Source organism: Hippocampus bargibanti, linkage group LG08 (assembly GCF_051943395.1).
Source record: "Hippocampus bargibanti isolate YZ-2025 linkage group LG08, ASM5194339v1, whole genome shotgun sequence".
NCBI lineage: Eukaryota > Metazoa > Chordata > Actinopteri > Syngnathiformes > Syngnathidae > Hippocampus > Hippocampus bargibanti.
In genome coordinates this window covers 14,243,780-14,256,524 of record NC_142741.1, presented here as the reverse complement: position 1 = coordinate 14,256,524, position 12,745 = coordinate 14,243,780, and the positions used below count along the sequence as shown (strand labels likewise).

At 42.0% G+C, this 12,745-nt stretch overlaps 2 protein-coding genes across 3 annotated transcripts; both read right to left on the bottom strand.

The window, feature by feature from the left end:
* Positions 1-2,242: 2,242 nt before the first annotated feature.
* Positions 2,243-3,112, bottom strand: LOC148894609 (gamma-crystallin M2-like). 2 transcript variants are annotated; one of them, XM_089002351.1, is made up of 3 exons: positions 2,986-3,112; positions 2,668-2,910; positions 2,243-2,572 (listed from the first exon to the last, which is right to left on the bottom strand). In XM_089002351.1, exons 1-3 carry the CDS (start codon positions 2,992-2,994, stop codon positions 2,297-2,299), a joined length of 528 nt encoding a protein of 175 aa, XP_088858477.1. In that variant the 5' UTR covers positions 2,995-3,112; the 3' UTR covers positions 2,243-2,296. The 2 variants fall into 2 exon arrangements, with proteins under 2 accessions (XP_088858477.1, XP_088858478.1); XM_089002352.1 differs by having other exon boundaries at positions 2,243-2,569.
* A 3,096-nt stretch (positions 3,113-6,208) lies between these two features.
* On the bottom strand, positions 6,209-7,023 carry LOC148894608 (gamma-crystallin M3-like). Its single transcript, XM_089002350.1, has 3 exons — positions 6,948-7,023; positions 6,625-6,867; positions 6,209-6,533 (listed from the first exon to the last, which is right to left on the bottom strand). Exons 1-3 carry the CDS (start codon positions 6,954-6,956, stop codon positions 6,255-6,257), a joined length of 531 nt encoding a protein of 176 aa, XP_088858476.1. The 5' UTR covers positions 6,957-7,023; the 3' UTR covers positions 6,209-6,254.
* Positions 7,024-12,745: the final 5,722 nt, after the last annotated feature.

The window sequence follows — 12,745 nt, the reverse complement described above, 5'->3', positions numbered from 1 at the left end:
AAAACTCTCAAGGACACTTCGGTCACAGGATATTTTTTCTGCCAGCGCTCACTCAACCTGGAAGTAACATAAAGTTAAAAAAAAACAAAAAGCTAACTAACAAATAACATGTCAACACAAAACTCAGAGCACTTTCTGTACTCTCTTTGTGACATGAAGCAGTTCTAGATGAAAGAGGAGAGGTTGTCAGGTGTTAAGTAAACTTAGCCAACAATCTTTGGAAGAATACTTAAGGCTAAAAGAATTATAATTTTTTTTTTGAGAGAGTTGCATTTGCTTTGAGATCGCAACAAAAGGCATTTTTGGAAAGATGGACGAAGTATATATCACACCAATATGAACATCACTTGTTTAAAGCCAAGCACAGTGCCATGCCATCACTCTCTTTACTCTGTCCTATTTGAGCCTTCTTCTTCTTCTTCTTCTTCTTCTTCTTCTTCTTCTTCTTCTTCTTCTTCTTCTTCTTCTTCTTCTTCTTCTTCTTCTTCTTCTTCTTCTTCTTCTTCTTCTTTTTCTTCTTCTTCCCTTCTTTTTCCCTTCAAGGGGTCGCCACAGCAAATCAGTGTCATCCATCTTTAGAGGTTTGATCCGCATGTTTGTTTTGGCCAAACTTTTACGTCAGATGCCCTTCCTGACTTTTGTATTACTCACCTAGTTTTGGTTATTATAAAATTGAACTATTCCAGCGTATTAACATATGTAGAAGTGAGCTGTTTTTTTCTTTTCATTGACTGTATGGACATGTGACACCATAATAAACTGTAAATTGCAAAAAAAACAATATTATTTTTTATAATTTATACTTCCCCCCCCAATGGTATTCACATGTGAATAGGTCCAACCTGTCACATCTCGTTGCCATCCTGGGCGCGCCCCGCCCCTCCTGTCACCTCCTCCGCCACTCCCGGGAGACGGCCCCTCCAATCATCACTCACCTGGATTCCCACAGCTGATTGTCATTCACTGATTGTGCCTTCTGTCTATATCTGCCTATCGCTCACTACCGTCTCCGTCGGAGTATTTTTGGATGTTGCCGTTACCACTACCGTGCTGCCAGGTCTGCTATTGTTTAGTTATCTTCCTCCACTCTTCCCTGTTTATTATTTTCGATACATGTTTCAGTAAAGACTCTTGCTCCTTCCAAGCCTGTCACGTCGTGTATTTCTGGTCCTTCCCTTTCGCCAAACCCCGTCGCTCGAGTCCTGCCTTTTTTTTTACTCGAGCGTCGTCACACAACCATGTGGTTATGAATGATGACTGCTATAGTTCAGAATTGTCTGGTCTTTTAAATGGCCTATCAGATATGGCCTAAAATGCATATGATAAATTGAGGGCAAACAGTCTTTACTGGTTAGCACATCAACCTCACAGTGTAGAGGTTCAGGGTTCAATTCCAGGTCCAGCTTTGTATGTGGAGTTTGCATATTTTCCCCATGCTGGTGCGTGTTTACTCCAAATACACCGGTTTCCTCCCACACAACAAACACATCGATGACAATCTAAATTGATATGAGTGTGAGTATGGATAGTTGTTTGTCTGTGTTTTCCCTGCGACTGACTGGCAATCGGCGCCGGGTGTTCACCGCCGACTGCCCGAAGAGAGCTGCGATAGGCTCCACTATCTCCGCAACTATTGATACGTAGGTTAAAATGATATCATTAAGTGTAAAAGGGGGGTATATATTATGACATAAACCAAAGTGTCAAAATTATAAACAAAGTACAGTGATTTTAATTGGCTTGCATTGTGACCATTTATGACACAGGTGTCTCAAAAAGAATGAACATACCATGCTTTCCTCTTATCAGTCAATCAACCTTAGTTTTACTCCCTGGTGCTTTCTACTATCTTTGTGACTGCTTTATTTTCTGTACATGATAGTTGTCCATTTTAAGTGCTTTGTTACAACTTCAGCTGTTGTTAAAGTGCTATATAAATCAATATGTATTGTATTGTATTGTATTGTAATAATAATAATAATAATAATAATAATAATAATAATAATAATAATAATAATAATAGTAATAATAATAATAATTACTATATTATAGCCAGCGTTCACTCAACAAAGTCAAAGAACTGAAAAGTTAAAGTCACCAAAGTGTGTTTTTATTGTAATGAGTACTAAGTAGTTAGGTAGTTATTATAGTAAATATAATATGTATTGTGTTCCTTATTCTGCTCTCTGAAAAATACATGTATACTGCGTAAGAATGCTTTCTCAGGTAGACATCATAATGTTTGAGAAAAGTTTTATTTCTGTTCTTTTGAGAGAAACATGCCACAGAACAACTTTTATATATCTAAGATGCGCCTCATGCTCATGAACCTCATGCTGTTCAGGCCCATTTCCCTGAAGCTACGGTATTCGCCAGGCCTCACGTACATCATCTTGCCGCGGAAATGGGGGTGCTCAAACAACAGCCAGTGGCCTTCCATCACCTGACAGGACATGCAGTCATTCAGATGGAAACGGTCCATGATGTTCTCGCAGTCTTCCTGCAGCTCATGAGACTGGCCTCTAAAGTTCTCCCTTTCAAAGATCTTCATCCTGAACTGGCCTCTGTGCTGCTTTGGGACACATGTTGCACAGTTTAATGTCCCTTTTCATTATTATTAGAAGGAATATAATAATAATAATAATCTGTGAAAATGATCTCGCCTACCATGGGGATAGCACGGCAAGACCTGATGCAGTCCCTCATGCCCATCATGCTCATGGAGTCGGCATAGTCGCCCCTTCTCATGAAGTACTGGTTACCCTGGAAGTTGGGACGCTCATAGACCATGAAGCAGCCATTCTCAACCCGGCAGGACTGGCACCTGCTAAGGTAGGATGACATGTCGGAGCAATCACTCATGCACTCATATGAGCGCCCTTGGAAGTTTCTCTCCTCAAAGAAGGTGATCTGGAAAATGGAGGATTGGGTTTAAAAATTAGTTCGAAAACAGATTGCTTAAAGTATGGATTTTTTTGCGCTTACCTTTCCCATGTTTTCCTTTGCTCCGTGGATTCTTCCTCCACCTGTGATGCTGCATTAGTGACGACTCCACTATGTCTTTTATACCTGACCAAACCCAAAGACTCTGTGGCCACTATTGTCTGTGAAGCCCTGACACAGCAACACGGTATAGAGGCCCAATGGAGTCCTGAGTGCTATTTGTCCCATTTCCACTTTAACTGCGTCCGAGGGAAGACTTTAAAATCATGTTCTCCGCCACAAAAACAAAACATTGAGCAATTTTTTTGGGGGAGGGCTTCCAACATGAGTGGGGCATTGCCATCTGATTCACGCAAAACACGCTGCATGACGTTCTGATCTGTAAACTGGCGATTTATAGATATGCGTATCCTTTTGTATACCAACAACAATAGTCCGACCCATCTGTATACAAAGCACTGGCCAACAAACAAAAGTGTTTTTTTTCTTGTGGATTGTGCGGGAATGTGAGTGTCTGTGTGTGGACATGTGAAACAAATGGGGGAGCATTGAGATTTTTAATCTTTTCTGTGAATCGGGTCACATTCAGAAAGCCTTGACTAGTTCCACAATGGGGAAGTGTGCCATTTCAACTCATCCCTGATGTCATCAACCGTCACGTGGATAGAGGATTCTCAAATTTGAGCTGTTTCCATGTTCATTTCATTTTGCATTTCCAACCAGAGGGAAAAAAAGGTTTGGGATTAGAATTATTAGCTAATCTGCGGGATATGGTCTCAAAAATTAGTCACCATGTCGTGAGGAACTAGATCAAAAGTGAATACCATCCATCCTTCAATTTTTAACACTGCTTACTGCCTAAACAGGGTCGCGGAGGGGGTCGGCGGGTGGGTGCTGGAGCCTATCCCAACTGACATCAGGTAGAAGACGGAATACACCCTGAACTGGTGACTTGCGGGGCACACATCCACATCCACATCGTTATTGAGTGGAATCCGATGTCACACAGCCAAACACACACACACAAGTCTGGCGAGTGTACCGCTACACTATCAGAGACCTGATGTGAAAACCTACCCATTGAATTGTTAAAATCAGGTATCTCTTGTTTCTATTTATAATTGTATTTTATTTATTGTATTCTATTTATAATTGTATTTTATTTATTATTGTATCTATGCTTGTCTGTGACTGTAAAGTGTCCTTGAGAGCTTTGAAAGGTGCTTCAAAGAAAATTTATTTTTATTATTACAGTATATAGCCATTTTACAATATGAGGGAGGGAGTGTTGCCAAACAAGGTGCCCCAAATGTAGGAAAATAACCAAAAAGTGCTGACATCAGAATCAGAATCATTTTATTGCCAAGTATCGAGAACACACAAGTAATTTGTCTCCGGTAGAACGCACTGCACTAGTATAATCATCATTGGTGCACATGGATTGGTAGCGCCTGCCTGAGGGGAGTAGCTGGAAATGGTGGTGGGCAGGGCTCGGAGGGTCCAGTAGGATTTTCCGCGCCTTGTTTGGATTTTTGCAGTGTGCAAGTCCTTGAGAGTGGCTAGGGCAGTGCCAATGATTTTTTTTCTGCCATCCTAACTGTCCGTTGAAGTCGGATTTTGTCCATTTTTGTGGCGGCCCCGAACTAAACGGTGATGGAAGAACACAGGACGGATTCGATGACGGCCGTGTAGAAATGTCATTGCACCTCCAGTGGCTGGCCATGCTTCTTTAGCAGCCTCAGGACATAATATCTTTATTATTCATTTGATCCAAACAAATCGACTTAGAGACTTTTTGTTTGCAAATATATATGATAGTGAATGCACTATGGTATTCAAAGGCACAACATCAAAATTGAACAAGGCTAGCCTGGAAGCTGACTGGTTTGAAGTGAACTAGATCAGGAAAAATCCAGAAGCCCCTTCACATTTAACTGAATTTGTAAACTTTCAACATGCTCTTAAAATTGTTCTCTTTATTTTACTCTTCAATAGTTTTACCATATTAATGTCATGTATACAAGTGAAAGAAGTGGAGAGTAATAAAGAATTAAAACAATCCCCCATTCCCCCCACCAAAAAAAAAAAAAGACATTAATGAACATCAACAAGGGAGATCCCCAATGACTGCATTAAGGGCTTATTTTGGAATCTGTTTTTTTGGCTTGTCTTTTTGACAAGAATTACTAAATTAATGCTGTCAGCAGCATTGAACAAAAATTCTGAAGGGATGATTAATGCTTGCACTCACTTACTATCTTGGTTTTGGTTGCCTCGTGTTTTATGCAGGACAGACAAAAATGTAACACATATGTGGTAGGAGCAAGAGGTATATAGGATGTGTTGTTGTTGTCACGGTTTGCGAAGTGGTGATGGCGGGTTCGGATCCCAAAAAGCAGGCAGGAGGGAGCAGGAGGTTGTTTGACAAATTGTATTAAAATAAAGTCAGCAGGAACAAAATGTAAAACATCAAAATGATCTGAATGGAAAAAATACAAAGTAGCAAAAGAAGACCAAAAGTAAAAGCCCGCCAAGGTTAAACAAACACGTACACGATGCATGCTGCAACCAAGCAGCAAACAAACAATGAATCGGCACCGGATGATCGTGCCAGGTGTCCTTTTAAGTGTCATTGATTATAACGACCAGCACCTGCGAGGCTGCCGGCAGGGCTGACGTCGCTACCCGCTGGTCGCCAATCTGATCGGGACGACCAGCACCTGCGCAGGTGCAGGCGGGGCCGACAACAATATTTTGTTAACATATATAGTCGTTAACAAAATATTTGTTCACTAATTTGATGTTCATGTTTTAATTAATTAATTTAGTAATTCTTGGTCTATTATGAAAGTGCTCTGTTCAGATGAGAACAATTTCCAGGAACTTTATGCTTGAACAGTTCGTGTGGGGTGAACATGCTAGGGAGGTTTCTGCAAAAGTTAGTTCTGTAATACATGCCCTGTGCAGCTAAGATGCTTTTTGTGTTAATTGTTTGAATGCTCTGAACTCTGCCTGGCAACAAGTGGATGTGCAATTTTTTTCTGCATCTAATGGAAAGGTAAAGTTTCATTGTATAGCTGAGATATTATTGTATTTTATTTTTTGTGAATCTTAAATGATGTGTGTCTGTGTAAATGAAACCATAACCATTTGAATTAATAAAACGACTATTGATTACCTAAAACGAAGTAAACATAAGCAATTGCGGTCCAGCAATTTGTTTTCATTTCAAAACACCACGTTGGCTGATGATGAAAAAGTGCGACAAAAACAATTTAGAAATTCATAGCGTTTATTTGGGCAGCAATGTATTATTGGCATGAATCGGTGATGCGTCTCATGCTCATGAAACGAGTGTTGCTCAGGCCCATCTCCCTGAAACTCCGGTGCTCTCCTGGCCTCACGTAGAGCATCTTGCCCCGGAGGTTTTGCTGCTCATATAGCAGCCAATTGCCCTCCATTACTTGGCAAGACAAGCATTCGCTCATGCCGTAGCGCTCCATGATGTTCTCGCAGTCATCTGTCAGTTCATTCATCTGACCGCTCAGGTTCTCCCTCTCAAAGATCTTGATCCTGAACTGACCTCTGTGCTTTTTTGGTGGAAGATGGCAAGAAAATTAGGAATTGGAGAAAACGTCAGGAAAATTCACATGATCAACAAATGTTTTGTTTTAGAATTACCATGGTGATCATCCGGCAAGACTTAATACCACTGCTCAGGCCAATCAGATTCAGGTAGTCGGGATACTCGCCCCTCCTCATTAAGTGCTGATTGCCCATGAAGTTAGTGCGCTCGTAGACCATGAAGCAGCCGTTCTCCACCCGGCAGGACTGGCACCGGCTCAAGTAGGAGGACATGTCGGCGCAGTCGCTCATGCATTCGTAAGAGCGACCCTGGAAGTGCTTCTCCTCATACAAGATGATCTTGGCGGAAGAGGAGGAGGAAGAGGGGGTTTATTTAATTTGCAGTGGACTCACTGGTCGGTGGTGGTGGTTTTACCTACCTTGCCCATGGTGATAGAGGTGGTCTAGTGGATCTCTCAAAGAACTGAGTTTTAACTGATACCTCTCTGTCTGAACATGCATCATTTATACCTGCCAAGAGACAAAGACTGCATGCTCACTATTGTCGAAAGTCATGAGCAAGCACCTGACTTTAAAAGCCTATAGAGTGTTGAGTTGCTTGCACAACGTATACCCACAGGGTCATACTGTCCATGCGGAATTTTCCTTTGACAGTATTCATGCCTTCATTTTTTTCCCTCCATCAATTTTATGTAACTACATTTAGATCAAGGTCCATCCTGCCTCCCATCCCAAGATGGCTGTATAACTCAAATGTATAACCCCCACCCCCCCAAATGGGGGTGGATGGATGCATAGATGCTGAGTAAATACAGCAATGAAAGAAAACAACTGCTACTGGGCTATTGAATTTTAGTACAGCGGGACCTTGGCTTACGAACTTAATTGGTTCCCAGACAGAGTGTGTAAGGCGAAAAGTGTGTATCCTGAAAATTAATTTCTTATAGGAAACCATTAAAATGAGAATAATCCGTTCCCAGGTCCCCATAAAACATAATTCTCTACTTTCTAATTTTCTAAGCCTTAAAACTACACAAAATATACCTTATTTTATGTATAATAAATGTGCTATAGTATTATGATTAAAGAATGTTAATGGCTTGATGGAATGGAGTGTCCGGTTTCCTCAGCATCAAACACTTGATGAGGGACATTGGCTTCTTTCACCATCTTGAGGAATGATCCCTTGTAGGTGCTTTCTCTGTGATAATTGTATCTAGTTCTTCATCAATTGTGATCTGTTTATCTGGGTTGATAGCTTTTTGCATCAAATGTACAGATGACTTGTGCGGGTTATTTGTGGAGCCTGAACAAAAGTGTGAGAGTGTGAGAATAGTGAGAAAATGGATAGAAAACAGTTAAAATATCCCATATATTTTAACTGTTACAGTTAAAATATCCCATATATTTGAACTGTTTTCTATCCATTTTCTCACTATTCTCACACTCTCACACTTTTGTTTGTTGTTTCAAACTCTGTCATCTCCCTTTCGTGTGTGTGTGCGTTTTCTCACTCACTCTCTCTCTCTGTCTGTCTCTTTAATGTTTAACCCCCCCCACCCCACTGCTGGGTTCTTAACCAATCACGTGGCTTTAACCGGAAACACCATTTTGTTTTTTGAAGAACGGCCCCCCTCTCTCTCTGTTTGTAACCCGATCCCCCACTGCTGCGTTCTTGACCAATCACGTGGGTTTAACCAAAGACTGGGGGCGGGGAATAGAGGACAAACTCGGTGCCCACCATTTTCTTGTTAGGAGAACGGGCTCGTTCTCAAACGACACATCACTCATTGTGGCATCTCTGTGTGTATCCCGAAAAATAGTTCGTCTGCCAAGGTAAAATTTTCATAAATGTAACGTTCGTAAGCCGAAAAGTTCGTAAGCCAAGTGGTTCGTAAACAGAGGTCTCACTGTACTAAATATACAGGGTGACCCAAAAAGATGTTTTCGGGAGAAGACATTGCTTCAGTGAGGGACTCAGTACAACACATCTTTTTGGGTCGCCCCCCGAAAGAAGAGTGTGTAAAACCGATTGTCAACTTTGTAAGACGAGTACAGGTTTGCTTGCAACCAAATTGTGGACATTTGGAACACATCTTGGGAAAGCCATAAATTCACTAAAAATTGACAGAAATAGCTGAAACTCTGGTGAATGGTCTTCCATAAACTGAATAATGTGTGGTTGTAATTTGAAATAAAGAGCTTTTTAATTAAAGCCACAATTGAAATTTTCATGGGTACGCATTTCTTTGGGTCACCCAGTACCAACAGTGTTTCTTGGGTGTTTCTCGTGTTTAGCTCTTGATACGCATAAAATATTTTTATCAGCGATTTAAACTTGAACTGAGCAATATTTTGTAATATTTTAAACAGAATTTTCATCATACTTTTTTCATTGTAAAAGAAGTCATTCACACACTGGTAGATTATGAGCTATTTTATAATAATCAGCAGTGTCGGGGCCAACATATGTAAAATCCTCACATTCTTTGCCACAGGCAGACAAGGAAAGAAGATTGAAAGTACAGAAGATCATCTGACAACCTTCGGGGAGCTTTTGAATAAGCAAATGTCAATGTTCTTTGATAGTTTTGTTGAAAAGAGATCATAATTAATCAATCGATGAGAAGGTTTCTTCAGCCGTCATCTGTACAAATGTGAAGGTTTCGGACGTTTCGCCTCCTATCTGCCCCCCCAACCTGAGAGTAGGGACCTATCATAGCTGTGTCCGGCGCCACCATGTCTGGACATTAGGGATATATAAATGGGGCCGATACGACCAGTCAGACTTTAGTTCGCTGACGAAGCCTCTTGGATAGGAGGCGAAACGTCCGAAACCTTCACATTTGTACAGATGACGGCTGAAGAAACCTTCTCATCGATGGACCACTCCTGTACGACTGAGAGCTTACACAGACATAATTAATCAAGTTAATGTAATGTATGTGTTTATGTTGCGCTCTCCACTATGGTAATTAAGGGAGATGAGGTGTTGTGGGATTCAGAAAAAAAACACAAGACAAGCGGTCGTGTACGTCTTGACTCAACCGTAGTTTACTTCGAATGCCCATATGTAATACAAACGTATGCGCACAACAACTTCCTTTCCAACAATATATATCGGTCCGACACGAAGCACTAAACGAAGTAGGCGTTCCTTGTTTGAATAAAATTTTAGATGTTTACCATTTGCGATTTGCTTTACCTCTAACCAAAATATTAAATAAGGTACTTTTTAACCTGTCACATTTAAAGTTTAATAAAGACGGACAAAGATTGGTATTTTTGCTAGTCAAGAAATGTTTTGCCCATTTTTTAAATCAGAGATGCAAGTAAACCCCTGGAATTGTCGAGCGTGATAACCCCCAAAACACACTTGAATGTGTGACAGGTTGTAAATTATCGTATTTCCTATTTTGGTTACATTCGCGTAGTTCTATTGGTTTACAAATGATATATATCGAAAATGTTTATTTAAACATGGAACGCCTGCTTCGGTTAGTGTTTCGTGTCGGACCGATTTAGATCGTTGGACCGGAAATTGTTGTGCACATACGTTTGCATTAGATCGGGGCATTCGAAGTAAACCACTGTTGAGTCAAGACGTATCACATTGCTTGTCTTGTGGTTTTTTCTGGATCCCACAACACCGTATCTCCCTTACTATAGTGGAGAGCGCAACATTTTGGAGGCACCGCTGGGATATTTGCGTTCGAGTGTTGTCTACTCGCCGTGGGTAGAAGCTCGCGCCGAATATCCCCAATCAACCCAGTCGGAGTGGCGTCGCCGTTTACTGGTTTGTTTCTACATGTGCTCTAGTTGCATCTCTGTGCGTACAGCCACCACTAGAGGGCACTGGAAGACTTTGAAGTGAATCCGGCCAGCTGAACTGCGTCTACCCTCTCGAAAATGGCGTTAGAGGAATTACAGTTGGACATCAAAGGCAAGTTATTTGGACTGAATTTTCAACAGTTGTCAGAGTTATGTGCTGAAATCCAAATATCTGGACTGGAAAGAGAGCAACTTACAGGAAAGACTCGAGGCCAACTAATTAATATTGTGTCAACCTACATTGAAAGAGCTGAATTAGAGCTAGAAGATGGAGGAATGTCAGATTTGCTACGTGTAAAGGACTTGATTGAAAGTATAAAAGATTTTGAACTAGGAATAGCCAAACCAAGTGAAAAAGGTCGGGATGCAGTGCGAAAGAGAAGCATAGTGCCCCCAGACACTGCCCCCTGGCGCAAAGATTTCAAAATATCTGGACAAATAGGTGAACTCGGACAAAAAGATAAACTCACATTTCCTAATTTGGTCAGACAGATAGAAAGTGGGCTCAGTAAAGGCTACCAGGGGGATGAGATCATTGATGCAGTGGTTCGTGCCATAACACCAGGTCTGCAGTTGAGAAGCTACCTCGAAGGGAAAGAAAATCTCACCCTACCTTCTTTACGAAGGATTCTCCGATCTCACTATCAAGAGAGAGGAGCCACTGAATTGTACAAGCAGCTCTCATCGCAAGTGCAGACTAATAAAGAGTCCCCACAGAAATTTCTACTGCGTGCGATGGATCTTCGTCAAAGGATTCTTTTTGCATCTCAAGAGGCTGAATCAGGGGTGAAGTATGATCCCACGTTGGTCCAGAGTTTATTCCTGCACACAGTTCTGACGGGGTTACAGAGTGACAATGTAAAGAGTGACATGCAACCTTTCCTCCTGCTAACCACCACATCAGATGAAGTACTGTTAGAAAAATTAAACATGGCATGTGCAAATGAAAAAGAGCGACAGGAAAAAAAGAAAAATGCTGCTGCACGGGTGACAACGCTGAACACTGTCCAGTTAGATGACACACCAGTCCCGATTGGGAAGAAGACAGTCTTAAAGCAGAATACTTTTACTGTGCCGAATGAACTCCTTTCAGAGATCAAAGAGATGAGGTCAGAGATGATGCTGTTGAAAGAGCTGCGTGCAGAAGTGTCCCAGATCAAAGAGACTATTCAGAAACCAACAGCCACTTCTCAGCCCACCAGCGGAGGACCTGAACGCCTGCCTGACCACTACCCTGAACAGGTCGCCTTCACTCCACCTTCACAATATCAGGTAGATCCACCAGCCAGGCACTACTACACCCAGCACTCCCCATCAGCTCTTCAGGAGTACCACCCAGCACCAGGCCCCAGGTCGATGAGGGGGGCAGCACAGTTCCAGCAGCGGTTCGCCCCTCAGCAGTACTACATGCCCCGTCGCCCTCAGCCCAGGTGTTATTCTTGTATTCAGACAGGTGAAGAATATTGTCAGCACTGTTTTAAATGTGGAAGTAGTGAACATTTCAGAGCAGGCTGCAAAGCACATAACTCAGCTAGGAACCATGCTTTAAACTAGAAAGGGTTACCCCAGTGGGACATGGTGTGACCACAGAGACAGATAGGTCCCAGCGTTACAGTGGTGCTATGAAAATGGAATGTAAGCCCCACACATGTGGCCCCGTTCAGAAGAGACATAAGCAGTCATTTGTCGAGCGTACAGATAAGAAACAGTGTGGCAAATTACCTTCGGTCAGGGAGTTAGTGGGGAAGAAATGTCTTATTCGGTGCTTTTTGGGTAACAAAAGGGTTGAAGCACTCTGGGACTCGGGGTCCCAGGTGACCCTACAACAAATGAGAGATTCACTATAGCCAGGCATAGCTCACTTATTATTCCATGCAAAGTACAGGCTAAGCCCTTTAAGGAAGATGTTACATTGGTTTTTGAGCCAAGTGAAAACCCACAGTGGCCAGATGGCCTCGAGCTTTGTGACTCGTTGGTCTCAGTAAAGGCAGGTTCCATCCCTAGGATAGTTGTTAGTGTCCAGAACCCTACTAATCATGATATTAGGTTTCCAGTAAAGGCTATTATTGGTACAGTGCAGTCAGTAGGGTCTGTCTACCCAGCTAACATATTTAAAAGGGACCTTCCTTCAGCGGTTGTCAATGAGGTCCATGTCCAGAATACCACCATCGCTCTCAGTGAGCAGTGGGACCCCCCAATTGACCTTTCTCATTTGGACGAAGGTAAAAGAAAGACCGTTCAGCAGATGTTGAGAGAGGAATCGGCATCATTTTCAAAATCGGACGACGACATAGGGTGTGTGGAAAACCTACAAATGGACATTTTGTTGAAAGACACTGAGCCTGTTTCAAAGACATATATGTCTGTCCCAAAGCCAATGTACAGA

What these genes read in the sequence shown, in the direction of transcription:
- LOC148894609 (XM_089002351.1), bottom strand. An exon ending in CTTGCCGTGCTATCCCCATG is followed by an intron (nt 2,573 to 2,667) that starts GTAGGCGAGATC and finishes TGTGTCCCAAAG; the next exon opens with CAGCACAGAGGCCAGTTCAG.
- LOC148894608 (XM_089002350.1), bottom strand. An exon ending in CTTGCCGGATGATCACCATG is followed by an intron (nt 6,534 to 6,624) that starts GTAATTCTAAAA and finishes CCACCAAAAAAG; the next exon opens with CACAGAGGTCAGTTCAGGAT.